Source organism: Rousettus aegyptiacus, unplaced genomic scaffold (genome assembly GCF_014176215.1).
Source record: "Rousettus aegyptiacus isolate mRouAeg1 unplaced genomic scaffold, mRouAeg1.p scaffold_m13_p_6, whole genome shotgun sequence".
NCBI classification, from domain to species: domain Eukaryota; kingdom Metazoa; phylum Chordata; class Mammalia; order Chiroptera; family Pteropodidae; genus Rousettus; species Rousettus aegyptiacus.
In genome coordinates, this window is record NW_023416309.1 from 57,044,186 (window position 1) to 57,058,417 (window position 14,232).

General features: G+C 51.2%; 1 protein-coding gene across 3 annotated transcripts in view; it reads right to left on the bottom strand.

Moving 5' to 3' along the window:
* Positions 1-14,232, bottom strand: part of ADAM12 (ADAM metallopeptidase domain 12) — a 262,371-nt gene that overhangs the window by 75,724 nt on the left and 172,415 nt on the right. For all 3 annotated transcript variants that reach the window (XM_016148241.2, XM_036222356.1, XM_036222357.1), the window contains one exon: positions 5,045-5,231. In XM_016148241.2, the coding sequence (XP_016003727.2) occupies positions 5,045-5,231 (187 nt within the window). The remainder of the gene's footprint in view (positions 1-5,044; positions 5,232-14,232) is intronic.

A 14,232-nucleotide genomic window follows, 5' to 3' on the forward strand; every position in this document is an offset into this window, starting at 1 on the left:
CCCTAAAGAAATCTGGAAACCTTACGTAGGAAGGAAAAAATAAAGCACCATGAAAGGTATAATGTCTCATACTTTTATAACGTTACAAGAAAAAAAATGTCAAGTTTTGTAACCGTAGGTTGTAGGTGTGTTTTATGGTGATAACTACGTACTAATAAAGGAAAAAAGATTAGCCCTAGGGGTATCCGCTGGGGTACACAGAATGAGACACCTCAAGGCGTGAGGATCGGGCTCCTTTTTCTAACCGAGGTGCGAAAGAAGCAGAAGTCTCTATCCGCCCCCCAAATCCCTCGTCAACCATTAACAGATTCAGCTAATTATACAGAAGAAAATACAGCTCTATAAATGAAAAAATAAGTTCATCTCCCACCAAAAAACTCAAGGAAAGGGCCCTGGCTGTTCAGACGTTTACACCTTCTAGATTGCAAAGAAGCAAAATCAACAACCGGGGGACATTTCCAAGCGGCCTTGGATCATCGTTCAGAAAATACACAATTCCAGATAATGAAAGAAAACACACGAGCACAGTTCTCCTGCCTCTGCAGTTTTCAGAGAAGCCCGAATTTTCTCACGAATTCAGAGAATTGCAAGCTCAGAGAGCAGCTAACCACATCATCATAAAAAGCCACGGGGGAGTGGCCGGCTCGGGGTCACGAAGGTTCGTTCTGCCATCGGCTGCGCACACACAGAGGCTTAAATTACCTCTGTGGACAGACCTATTCGGGCTGCCCAGTTAAAAAAAAAAAATCATATTTAACATTTTTGATATGCAGAGCAACATTCGGAACGGGCGGCTTGATTAAATGTTCACTTTGGGGGTTCTAAACAAAAGCCCTTCCACAAGCAGGTAGGACCGGAAGCCTCTGCGGGCGGCCCAGCCGTCTCTGCTGCAAGGTGGAAAGCCAGGCACTCCTGGAGTCTTCCCCAAGACGGAATCGGTCCCCAGGCCTCTCGAAGATATCACAGCCAAGTTCCCAGAGACAGAACGTCCCCCAAACGTTGTTGCAATATGACCTCTGGCACTGGGCGGTAACGTGGCCAGCTCAAGTTAGAAACCCGCTGTTGGCATCAGGGTGACAATGGATTCTCACTGTAACGCTCTCTTCACGTGGGCCAGACCATTTGTACGTCGTTCAGTCACCCCATGGGCATCTCCTGGGAGCTCTCTCCGTGCGAGGCGCTGTGCTGGCGGCAGGGGACGGAGGAGAAACCCGAGCGGTGCCCTCGGGAAGCCCAGCTGCTGAGAGACGGGTCGGGGAAGGGCCGACGATGAAGAACGAGCAGACATCAGGCATCGTCGTGAAAAGCCCCACACGGGAGGTCGACGGGCTCTGCAGCTTGGATGAAGCCGGCGTGGCGGGGGGAGGGACCGAGCCGGCTGAGACCCGAGGATGGGGAGGGGCAGGTGTGCGTGTAAGTGTGGCGGGAGCAGTGTTTCGGGAGCTGGACCAGTGACGGCAGAAGTGAAGTCCCGGGGCTGGAGAGAACGTGGGGTTTCGCGGTGACAGGCAGAGGGTACCGTCTGGTGAGCGAGGCGGAGGCGTGGGCGAGGCCCCGGGGCCGTGGCAAGTGGGCGAAAGGTCAAATACGGTCTAAGAGCAAGGGGGGCTCTTGAGTGTGAGGTTTTTAAAGTATCACTCGGGCTGCTGGGGAGAGAACGGATCAGAGACAAGAGAGGAAGCCGAGGATGCAGGCGCAGGCTGGTGACGGTTCGGGGCGGTGACGTGCGAACCGACTGGGTCTGATACGACCAGACAGCAGACGAGCACAGCCCGGCAGGGCGGTGTCCCCCGGCGGGGGGCACGCGGAGCAAAGCGAACGAGTCACGAGTCTGGTTTCTCTCCCTCCGAACAAGGAAGGATCGTTATCGGCTCAAGCAAGGCGCCCCGCCTTGACTCCGGGGCCACTTCATGAATGTGTGTAAGCCGAGCCCTGCTTTCTGCCGCGAAGGGTCACCTCACCGCCACCATCCTTCCCAATGACTCGCGTGGGGACGACGCGCACCGGTCCCATCGGTGCGGGTTACAGCCTCGGGGGCCGGGCCGAAGCGTGGGCGGCAGCAGAACCAACCGGCGGGAGAGACAGTCAGCCGAAGAACCGGCCGAATCCGACGAACTGAATGTGAATGGGGAAGGACCGAAACGGAGCCCAAAAAAGCCGATGGCACGTGTGAGACCGGTTACTTATTAGTCCCGAGTTCTGATCGGTTCAAGACTCAGTGGGAATCCACGGCTGCGGGTCTGGGAGCCCATCGCACGCCGAGGGACGCTGAGCTGAGGGCCGAGGAGGCACCAGCGCCCCGCGGCAGGAAGGACCGCGGCGGCGGAAGAGCTTGGCCTGGTCTCCTCGAGCAGGTGCGCCAGCGAGGGTGGCTACGTTAGAGAGGAAGGCGATGTGCCTGCGATCGTTAATGAGTTTTCAAATGCTTTGGGCCAGTTCCTCATATCCCACTATTCGTAGGCTCTACATATAAAACTTATTATTATTACTATTTCCACTTGGACCGCCACTACCATGGTAGTAGAAACTCACGGGTCCTAGAAACTCAGAAGCAACCGCACAGGGCCATTTCAGAAGGGCCGCAGCGAGGAGACAGGCCCGTGTCACCCTGACGCCCTGTCCCGTTTGTCCTCAGCAGCCCAAGCGAACGCTGCTTTCTAGTCGAGGCATCGACTTTTACGCTGGGCTCATCGTTATCCCCACTGACAGAGGGGAAACACGGCCCAGATGATCCCTACAGACAGGATAATTAAAAAGGAATTTACACTTGCCACTGGGACGTTAGTGATTTTCCCCACCAGCGGACTGACCGGGCACAGGGCGCTGTGAGAATCGGTCTGCATTCCTGCGTGGGTCGCTGATGGACGGGGAAGGGGCGCGAGGCAGGACAGCCGAGTGGCAAGGGCAGTCTGCGCTGGACTCAGAAGCCTGCAGAGGGGAGACCTGGCCCTGGAGCTGCCTGCGGGCGGGTGCCCTTCCAGGAGCGGCTTGGGGTCCCGCTAAAATCTAACGGAAAGCCTTGTGAAAATGACAAACGATCGCTCCAGCTTCTAACACAGCCAGTGTATACCCTGCGTGCAGATTTATTCCCACTGCTCCGTGAGGAAGAATGCAAATATCTGCGGAAAAATCTCAGCCTGCAAAACAATTTTTGCAAGACAGTTAACATTTAGTAGGGCCAGGAAAATGCTGGGGAAAAGCAAATGCAGTTGTTGCGTTGCCTAAACAAGATGAGCGAGCTGTAGTTACACTGATTTCCGGGTACGGAACAGAGGCCACGAAGGTGAGGCAGGTAGGCGGCACCGAACCTGGCTCGTCTTGACCGCAGGTGCTACCCCCAAACTGTCTGTGACATAATTCCAGTTCCCGTGCATTCTACGTATTTGAAAATTATGTTTTATATTGTTTTCATGATATAATTGCTTTTTAAGTCAAGGACGGTTTTCTCTTCCATAAAAACAATGACAACTATTTTCAGAGAGAAATGTTGAGAAAAGAGTCGAGCTGCCCGAATGCCTTCCCTTTTCAATTTAAAGGTTCATTTCCACTTCAGCATGCATCGTTACTGGAACAACATTTTTATTCAGGCTTTCCACATTTCTCTACAAATCAAAGCAACTGGAAATTACTGTGCCAATCACAGTTCTAGAGATCTGTAGGCTTTAGTTAAAGAATTAAAATATGGCTGTCAAGTATGGTCCAAGCACACACTGCTATGTGAAATGCCAAACACATCTGAGTGTCGCTTAAACTGTCAGGTTATAAATTTCATGACGTGGATGACACGGAGTCAACAAGGGACTTGAAACACCTTGGAAACAGCATGCAAACGTTCTACTCGTTTATGACTGCAAAAGTGATGGCTTCGTCACATCTTATCCCAGGTCTGGGATCAAAGGCCAGAGGGTTCGGAGAGTAAAATAAACATGTCCTGGGACCATGGAGGCTGGTCTTCGTGACCCCAAGTCTTAAATTTGTCACTCTAAGACGGGAGGGGGGAGAAAGCAGGACGAAACTCTCTCGAGCCTCCGGTGGTGTGTCATGGGGGGATTTGTCAAGCCCTGAGATTCAGATACAGCCTCCCCCACTGAGTGTCAATGTCAAGGTGAGCCATCGTCCCTGATGGGGTGATCGTCTCCTCCTGTGTGATGGGGAAGACAAGAGGTTCTGAGCACCAGCCAGACAAGATCTTGGGAGCATGTTAACAAACAGAGGAAGTTAGGGGGACGTGGGCAGAACACCAGGACGGAAAGAAAGAATGTAAAATTAAAATGAAAACTCCAGGAGCCATTTGGTTAAGCACAGGTGAGGGGAACACACCCCGACCACAGGTACGAGGAAAATTTTAAGAATGTAAAGAAATCGTTTAGGACAACAGTTACAGTTTGAATTTAGAAACATGATTGAGAATGAGCAAAGAGGAATAGTACTTATGAAACACTGAGCATTAGACAGCATTTACATCAGGAAATGTGTTCGGTGCAACCTGGAAGAGCGTGTTCCTGCTTCGTCAAGTGTACCTACAAGTGACGTCACATCTGTGACGTCTCTATTTCTTGTCAGCAGAGGAACAGGAAAACCCCACTGCGGAGCGGATCCCCCTGTGGAGCGGACCCCCCTGCGGAGCGGACCCCCCTGCGGAGCGGACTCCAGTGCGGAGCGGACCCCCCTGCGGAGCCGACCTGCCGGACGAGGCCGCGCACGGTCCTTCTGCTCCGAACCCGGGGGCCGCCTGCGAGCCGCGCGGGCGCGGCCCGGGGTCCAGGCCCGCAGCAGGTGCCCACGGACCACGTGATCAGTGGCTACGCCATCGTCCTCTGAGCTCGAGTGCACCCAGCGCAGGTGGACACGTCCGGGGCTGAGATGGCGGTGTCGCTGTTTGATGACGCTCTGCCCGCGCGACCATCACCCCCAGATTAACTGGGTGACTCCATCCCCAGACACAACGACCGGATGGAAAAATTCCTCCAGGTGTCCTAGCGCCGGGCGTCCCTAGCTGCATCCCCCAGGTCCCCAGAAACGCGACACCGGGTGTCTCTCCTACCCTGGTCTCCCGCGTCCGGGAGGGCGGCGGGCGGCTGCTGGCCGCGGCGTGGCGGGAAGGGCTGCCGTGGGACCCGCACGACCCCGGGACGCCCGCCAGGGTCTCCGCCGGGAAGAGCCGGTATCTGTCGGTGGCATTTTTCAGCGGTTCTAAAACGTAGGTTTTGTTTTCAAATGTAATAAGTCCCCTGTTGGAAAAAAAAAATAATAAGAAGAAAAAACATATAACTTTTAAGGATAGCTTCTTGTTTATGGCCGAGACCCAGTTCTTAACCAGAGCGAGACCGAAAGGAGAAATACCAATTTATTTATGTGCTCTGGCTTTCATCGGAAAGGACATTTCTGTGACATATGTTTCCATTGATTCATTTTGCAAATCTTTCGAAAAGCAAGTCTAAGAATTTTTTTTTTTTTAATTCAAATACTTTTTGGTAAAAAATAGATTATATATATATGTGTGTATATATATGTATGTATATAAATGATTATATATGTATATATTATTTTTACTTCTCATACATTGCTAGGGAAAAGAGTTGAGAAAAAAATGTTTCATCTGCTTTGAAAATAACTATATCTGAATTAGCACACATGATTCTGAAAGGAAATCTTTTTTCTTAAAGGAAGATTCCTACATTTGAATTATTTATCCTGATCGGCCATATTTCCTAGATATTTGAAAGGATTCTGAAATAAAGTTGAACGTAAGCTTATGTGTTTTTTTTGGTGGGAGATGTGCTCATAAAGGCCCCAACGTAAGTGCACAAAGCATAGACATCCTCCTTGAAGGCTGAGGTCTGCTCCCTGGATCCGCCTTGGCTCAAGGTGGCCCGTTCTTCACAGGAGTTCAGGGCACCTTCGGGAGACGCCCCAGCCCTGAGGCTGAGAAGGTGGCCTTTGGAGTCTGGCAGCCTGGGTAAAGTTCCAGCTCTGCTACCTACTCGCTGCATGACCTGGACCTCTATAGCCTTGGTTTCCTCATCTGGGAAATGGGATAATCACATGTATTTCTCAGGGCTGCTGTGTCATCTAGTTAAAACTTTTAGTGGAGGCCAAAGTCAGTGTTTAAATGGTAGTAGCAGCTCTCTTTGTTATTGACGAGGGCAGATCCATGGATCAAGCTTCTGTCATGATATTCCAAAGACTGACCATTTCAGGAAGGGCCTGTGCTACATTCACACATCCGCCACAGGCTAACTGTGGCTCCTGATGTTAAATTCAGCATTAATAAGACAAATATACTTCTGGGAATGATGATAACTGGACCAAACCCTTGAGCTCCCATTTAGATCTGGGAATGAAAGTATAAATTCTTCTAAAAATTGGACAAATTTGCTAAACATTCTAACCCGCAGAGACAGAAGGTGGAGTTAGGCCGTGGACCTCAATGCATGTGTGACCTTCTGGAGCAGGACAGAGCCGAGGCCGGGTCCACTGCCCGGAAATGACCGACGGCAGCTTCCTTCTGGTGACAGGGAACATCAACTTGTCTGATGGTCTTTGTTTTTCTCTTTTCCAAGGTGGGACAGTAAAGTACCTTAACTTAAAAGGCTCTTTCTGATGTTGAAGAAAGGATTTTCTTTGGAGAAATGGCAGTTTGAGTAATAGGAAACCGGCCACTGCAAGGCTGCCCACGCATCTGTCAGCTTCCCTTACGTAGCAATGTGACCACAATCTCTCCACTACGGAAATGCATAAAACTTCACGCACAGTTTGTATATATTTTATTTATATCTGTTGGTTGCATAAAATTTCATGCGCAATTTATATATTTATTTATACCTGTTGGTTACATTTTTCCTTGTAAACTCATCTGATTGTAAATGGACAGTTTATTTTATTTTTCAATTATAGTTGACATTCAATATTAGTTTCAGGTGTACAGCATAATGGTTAGACATTTATATAATTTATGAAGTGATCCCCCTGATGAATCTAGTACCCACCTGGCACTACAGTTATTACAATATTATTGACAATATTTCCTATGCTGTACTTTACATCCCTGTGACTATTTGGTAACCGCCAATTTGTACTTAATCCCTTCACCTTTTTTTACCCAGCCCCCCGGCTCCCCTCCCATCTGGCAACCATCAGTTTGTTCTTTGTCTCTATGAGTCTGTTTCTGTTTGTTTGTTTATTCTGTTCTTTAGATTCCACACATACGTGAGATCATACAGTATTTGTCTTTCGCTGACTGACTTATTTCATATGGCATAATACTCTCCAAGTCCATCCATGTTCTTTCAAATGGTAACCTTCCATTCTTTTTTACGGCTGAGTAATATTCCACACATCTATGTACCACATCTTCTTTATCTATTAATCCTCTATTGATGGACACTTAGGTTGCTTCTGTATCTTGCCTATTGTCAGTAATGCTGCAGGGAACACAGGGGTGCAGATATCTTTTTGAATTAGTGTTTTGGATTTCTTTGGGTAAATGCCCAGAAGTGGAAATACTGGGTCATAAGGTAGTTCTATTTTGAATTTTTTGAGGAAACTCCAAATTGTTTTCCATAGTGGCTGCACTAATTTACGATCCAACGATAGTGCACAAAAATTTCTTTTCTCTGCACCCTCATTGGCACTTGTTTGTTGATTTATCGATTATAACCATTCTGACAGGTGAGGTTTTAATTTGTGTTTCTCTGATGTTTAGTGATATTGAGCATCTTTTCACATGCCTATTGGCCAATCGTATGTCCTCTTTGGAGAAATGGTAAACAGATATTTTTAATACAGTGACTCTTAACCTTCTTTGAGATACGAACCTCCTTATACACTCCTCAGACTAATTCACATACGCATATGCCCATAATAATTTGCAGACAGTCAGCAGACTCGGGACTGTGGCTGACGTCCACTGCTCCAGGTTTAGGGCTTTGGTTTTAATACTTAGTTTATATTGCGTCAACCCACAGGTCTGAGTACACATGACCCCTTAAGAAACAGTTTAAAAAGCTGGGTGCTCCATGACTGCCCGTCAGACAACCTGAACTCATTTCCAAAGGAGCAACCTGTAAGGTGTTCCTGTGTCATTCATTATTGCTCGTTTATGTCAGTCATTCACTCACCCTCTGCTTATTGATGGCCCACCTGTGGGTGACTATTTACTTATTCTTACATTTTAATAAAATGACAGTATTTCAATACTCAAATAGTATGGAAGACAGTGGTTTGAGGTCCTCAAATGTTTCTTTTGAACGCAGCTGGTGCACACATACACGCCGACCAATTCATCGTTACTCACCCAGTTTACCCCGTCAGTCCTGTTTTGTGAAGCGTTACAGCAGGTGGGAGAAACAGGTTGTGCCCAGGACATGCACATCCTAACCGAGGATGACACCGAGAGACATGGGACAATCGGAAACCACTGGGGAGCCAAGCTGGGTGTCACCAATACACAGAGCACTAAGTGTTGACAGATGGGGGAGCCGGTATGGCTGGGCTATTTTCAGACCCCACAGATTGATTAACAATTATGATCTATGGTTCTCTCATGTTCTCTGCCTCCCTACACCCCCAACTAATGGCCCCGTGTACCTCCACGCAGATCCTACAGGCGTGATTTTTGTCATCCGTGTGTGTGTGGGGATCTCTTTCTTTGAAAAGTTTCTTACGAAATAAAACAGATTTCTAGTTTAGAATGGCTACAGGGGATTTTTGTTTATTTAAAGTTGATTTTAAAAAGCCTAAATCAAGAAAGAGAACTTAAAAAAAACAGGCCAGAGGAAACTGGAAGATGAACACGAAAACAGATCTGCTAGAAAATCAACTTTCCTGCCCTAAAAAGAAAACAGCACCGATATTTCATTTGATATTACAACATTTTCTATTTTGCACTGGATTTAAACGAGCTGGACACTTACAGTAACATATGTCACTAAGTTCTAATCATGAAAAGCAAGTTACTGAAAAAGTTGTTCCACTTAATGGAAAGTTTCTAGAAATGGTTACTTAGTCATAAAAATGTTCTCATATCTCCTTTTATCTTTTAAGTCATCCAAAGGCCAGATGTTGAGAAAGCGGGGTGAAGTCTTTCCTTTAGCTCTGAGTAACTGGCAGCCTACAATACGGCGTAATTAAATAATTGCGTTGGACCGTCTTGGCTATAATTAATCATTTAGCTCTAGAGACTGTTGCAAACCACAGTGGACACAAAATTCAAGGACCTGGGGTTTCGGAGTTGTAAAATTTTGATGTTCTCACAGCCCTGACTGGCCCCAAGCTAGATAAGTGAATGTGATTTAAGTTGAATGTCAAAGATATTTAGTTGCAAACTTGGAGTTGGAAGTATCTCAGAGTATGGAATGTAAGTCCAGCAGACTTGGAAAGCGGGGTTCTTTCCCCGTTGGTAGAGTAGGAGGAGAAAGGTTAGAAGAGAGTTTGGGACAGTGTGTGGGAAAGATGAAGACTGTGGGTACCTTCCCTGGGGAGAGGATGGACTGGCCATCGTGGGAAGGGGCGAGGTCGAGTTCTGGGGCAGTGAGGTGGACATGGCGATGGAGGGAGACGAGAACAGGGTGGCTGGGGGTGACGAGGGCCACCTCTTTCGGTGCTCTGCCTGGGATCCGGGCTCGGGGCTCTGCCCACTACATTTATTATCCAATGGATCCCCACATAGCTGTAGCTCTGGCCACTGTCCCCACCACCAAGGGCATGCAGACGGCACGAGGCAAAGCTGGGACCCGCTCTGTGCCTCATGTCCGAGGCTTGGGTTTTCACCCCCCTCCCCCCCCGCCCCCCCGCTCTCCTGCCTCCGTCGAGCGCTGCTTTGAGGGGGACGTGGAGCCCGAAACGGGGCCAGTGTGGTGGAGACTGAAGCCCAAAGGAGACCGGCCAGAGAAATGGAGACGCCGCTTTGAAAACGGGCAGCCTCACTCTCGGCGCGGAGAGCCTGTCTTTTTCCTTCACCGAACATGCAGGGGACGGCATTGACTTTTTCGGTTGATACCGTTAGCTTTCGGGAGACATGCCTTTCCTCTAGATAAGCTTTTGTTCTTTTTACAATTCAGTTTTTAATCTCCAAAGCAACGGTGCATCAGACAGTAATGCAGCTGAACGCTGTTGTTCTTACTCTGATTTTCCTTACTGGTCCCAGGAAAGCGGGAGAGGGACACGTGGATTTCTGTATTACCTGATTCCCTGTGATAAGGTAACGATTAGAATACATGGATCACTCCATGTTAAACTGCTAATTTAATCTCCTTAAAAATAAAATTAAAAAAAGACTGTACTCTTAACATCATGCTGCCAATCATAATTTAGAAATGCAGCTGCCATGAATTTAATTTCAGTCCCTTTTGGGAGGAGCTCACGAGTATCAGGTGAGATGCCATCTCACGGGGTTGACACACAGCGATGGCAGCAATGCTCATGAACACACAAGCACCTCGGGGCTTGTTTCCAGTAAGCAATTTCCGTGTGAACTACTCACGCACCATCCAAACGAATCTCCAGGCTCCCCCGCCGCGTGCAGGGCGCCGGGCTGACTCCCGTGGATCCCATAAGACATCTCACCCATGGTTCCCATTTCAAATGTAATTCGCGACAGGGTTTGGGAGGCACAGCCAAAGAGGCAAAATGCTAAGCTATCAGAGAAGATTTTCAGAGCGGTTATTACTGATACATCAATAATCGTAACAGCAGCTCTGACTCGTGAAAAGCCAGCCCACCCTGTGCCAGGTCTCCTTTTGGAAACAACGGCTTTACTAAGGAATCACAAGCCTTTAGGTTCATGCATATTAACGTCTGTGATCCAATGGTCTTTAATAGGTTCGCTGAGTTGTGCGAACATCACCACGGGCTAATTTTTGAACATTTTCCTCACCTGAGAAAGAAGCCCTGTACCCGTTAGCAGTCACTCCTCTGTCCCCGGCCCCCATGAGCCAGACCCTTGAGTGTGTCCTTTGCTCTCATATTTATAGCAATCCTGTAAAGCAGGCATCGTGAGCCCATTTAATAGGAAGTCGGTGACGACAGCGGTGGGTCAAAGAGTGTCTGTCTGCCTCCACCACACGTGCCCAAGTCCTAACCCCCAGAACCTGTGAATGCAAGGGTCTCTGCAGATGTGGTTATGTTTAGGATCTCAAGATGAGGTCCCTCTGGATTGAGGACGGGCCCCGGATTCAATAACACATGTCCTTAGAAGCGACGGAAAAAGGGGAGACATGGAGACACAGGGCTGGAGACCATGGGAAGATGGAGGCGGACCCTGGAGCGACGTATCTGCGAAGGATGCTGAGGATTTCAAGAAGCCGCCAGGAGCCAGGCGAAGGGCACGGGGCGGACTGTCCCTCGGGGTCCCCCGGAAGGAGCCGGCCCTGCCGAGGCCTGGGCGTCAGACTCCTGGCCTGCAGGACTGAGAGAACACAGTCCTGTTGCTTTAAGCCGCCCCGTTCGCAGCCATCTGTGATGACAGCCCCAGGAGCCTCACACCGCCCCACGGCTGCTCAGTGGCAGAGCCAGGATGCCCCAGGCGCCCCAGCTCCGGAGCCCGTGTCCTGGCCCTTGGCCGCCCTGGACGGTCAGCCTCTTCCCCTGTCACCAAGGACTTGCGCTGGGGAGGGGGCACCTGCATGTTCGGTGAAGGAAAAAGACAGGGTCTCCGCGCCGGTGTGACTCAGAGCTGCCGCAGACGCGGGTTGGCCGGCCCAGCGCTGACGGAAGGAGGGCTGACGAGTGCCCTGTGCAGAACAGGGCCCTAAAGGGGTTTCTGGAGGAGGAAGACGACTGGGCGGTGTGGGGAGCATGGGGGCCGGGCGAGAGAAAGGTCAGGGTGTGCTCAGAGACGCCGCGGACGTGGGGACACGGGCCGATGGGTGCTGGGAGCCTGGGAAGGAAGGGGAGCGCGCACCTGGGCGCAGCGAGTGGCCGGCGAGGCTCGTCATCCGCCGCCTCGGTCCTTTACCGTGGCCTCCTCTCGCCTTCGCCTACACGCCCCGGACGCGGACTAGGCTCTGCCTCTCACACCCCCCGCGTTCCCAGCCGCCGGGCTCCGCTCTCGCTGTCCGCTGTCCTGGGCCTGTCCGGCCCCCCGGCGGTGGGGCCTCCTCCTGCCTCCGCCCGCGTCCTGTGCCGGCGGCCGCCCCTCGGGCCTCGCAGGCGGCAGGCCGCCCCGGGCCAGGGCCCTGCTCTGTCCTCTGCGCCCCCAGCCGAGGCCCGGCACTGCCCCTGGGCAGCCTGCGGCCGGGATGGCCGTCCGGGCTGACGCGTAACCCTCGAGGCCCGGGCCAGCCTGAAGGCCGTCGGGACCCCCAGCCTCCGGGTCCTGCTGCTGAGCTTCCGCTGCCGTTTCGCGCGCGCCGGCTTCTAGAAACTTCCCACGCTGCGACGTCTGGCGGCTTTGCACACCCAGGCGGCGTTCGCCTTACTTATTTTCACGTCCGGCCCCGGCATGGGGCCCGGCACCACCGGGAGGTGATGGGGGGGTGAGCAGGTGATCACTAACGCCCGCGGGAACATTCGCGAAGGAGCATGCGCGGGAAGGAGGGCGTCGCCGTGCGGGGGGCGGCGCACGTGTGATACGATCCAGCAGAGTTTGTGAAACACAACCTTCTGGAATGTGCGAGATGGCCGTGCAGGGAAGGGTGGAGGCAGGAAGCGCGGGTGGGAGGCGGTTTAAAAATCTCGGCGTGCGGGCTGACCCAGGGTGGCGGCCGGGGAGCGTGAAAGCGGAGATGGACGGAGATGCTGGCGGGGGCGGGGGCGGGGGCTTCGCAAAGACCCCCCGAGGCCGCGGGCCGAGCCCGCGAGCCGAGAGGGCTGGGTCTTTCGTGGAAAGAGGTCAGGTGGGGGAGCCGGTCTGGGGGCCCGGAGGAGTTTGGGTTTGGACATTTCTAACTCAGAGTGAGGTTGGTGCCTGGGGAGAGCTGAGACGTGACCTTGGGAGGGGCTCCGGGTGGAGACACACAGATGGGTTGTGAACTCAGCGGTGGCTTCCCCAGATGTTTACACAGGATGACAGAATGAGACTTTCCACGAGAGGAAGAGGAGCGAGGGAGAACCGTGGAGAACGCTGACCAGGGATGGCGTGGCCAGAGGGTTGCAGGGGGCCAGCCCAGAGAAGCGGACAGAGCAGAGGGTCACAGTGCAGGCGGGGGGACCAGGGTTAAGTTGGTTTTACCTCCATTCGAAGCTAATTTCTCCCTTCATATGACCTACTTACACTTTAAAGATTTTTTAAAAATTCAGACTGCTCGGGATTAAGTTTAGTTGACCAGTGGATGGACTGGGCGGAGCACATTATTCCACTAATATTTAGGGAGCACTCGGAACGTACCGGGTTCTAGGCAATGCGAGGTTGGGCCTGGGGCTCTGTCTCCTTAGGCCTCGCGGTCGAGCAGACAGAATGAAGGCAAGGTCATCTCCGTGCACCCGACTTTCTGGTCCTTTGCACCAGTGGTCCCCAGCCTTTCTGGCACCAGGGACTGGTGCTCCCATGAGAATCTAATGCCCGATGACCTGAGGTGGAGCTGAGGCGGTGATGCTGGCGCTGGGGAGCAGCTGCAAATCCAGATGAAGCTTCACTCGCTTGCCCGCCGCTCACCCCCTGCTGTGAGGTCCCTTTCCTAACAGGCCGTGGACCAGTACTGGTCCACGGCCCGGGGCTTGGGGACCCCTGCTTTATACCACTTTGCTGTGGACCATTTAAGATGAGCTAGGAGATCTGGAAGAACCATATCCTTCCAGGTCAGTGATCACGGCGTCAAGCTGTGAGGTGCTAGGGAAGGTCCTGGTCACCCAGCGTCCGGGGTCGCCCCGGCCCGCGGCAGGCTGTGGCTTGTCCCCCAGCTCTCGCCTCTCCCCCTCCGTCTTTTTTCCCCTAAGCACTATCTTCTTTTCACTTTCTCAGCTGAGAATTCTGGTCAATTTCTTCAAATGGGTCAATTCGACTTGTTTGTTAAATTGTAAATAATAACACTGCATCAAAGCAGAACTCGTTTTGTTTTGTTTTCTTAAACAATGGCTGCGTTTGCCCTGATCGCTAAATTGCAAATAATGACTTTCATTATGATGGTTATTTCTGATTTCATGGACCATAACACTGGGCAATTCGACTGTTTGAAAAACAAGTTGACTGACTATTTTTCAATAGTACGTGGGCGAGAAGTAGTGCTGCATTTGGCATTATCTTTTGATGTCATTATGTAAAATTTAGTGCTGTAAACTTTATATACACAATTA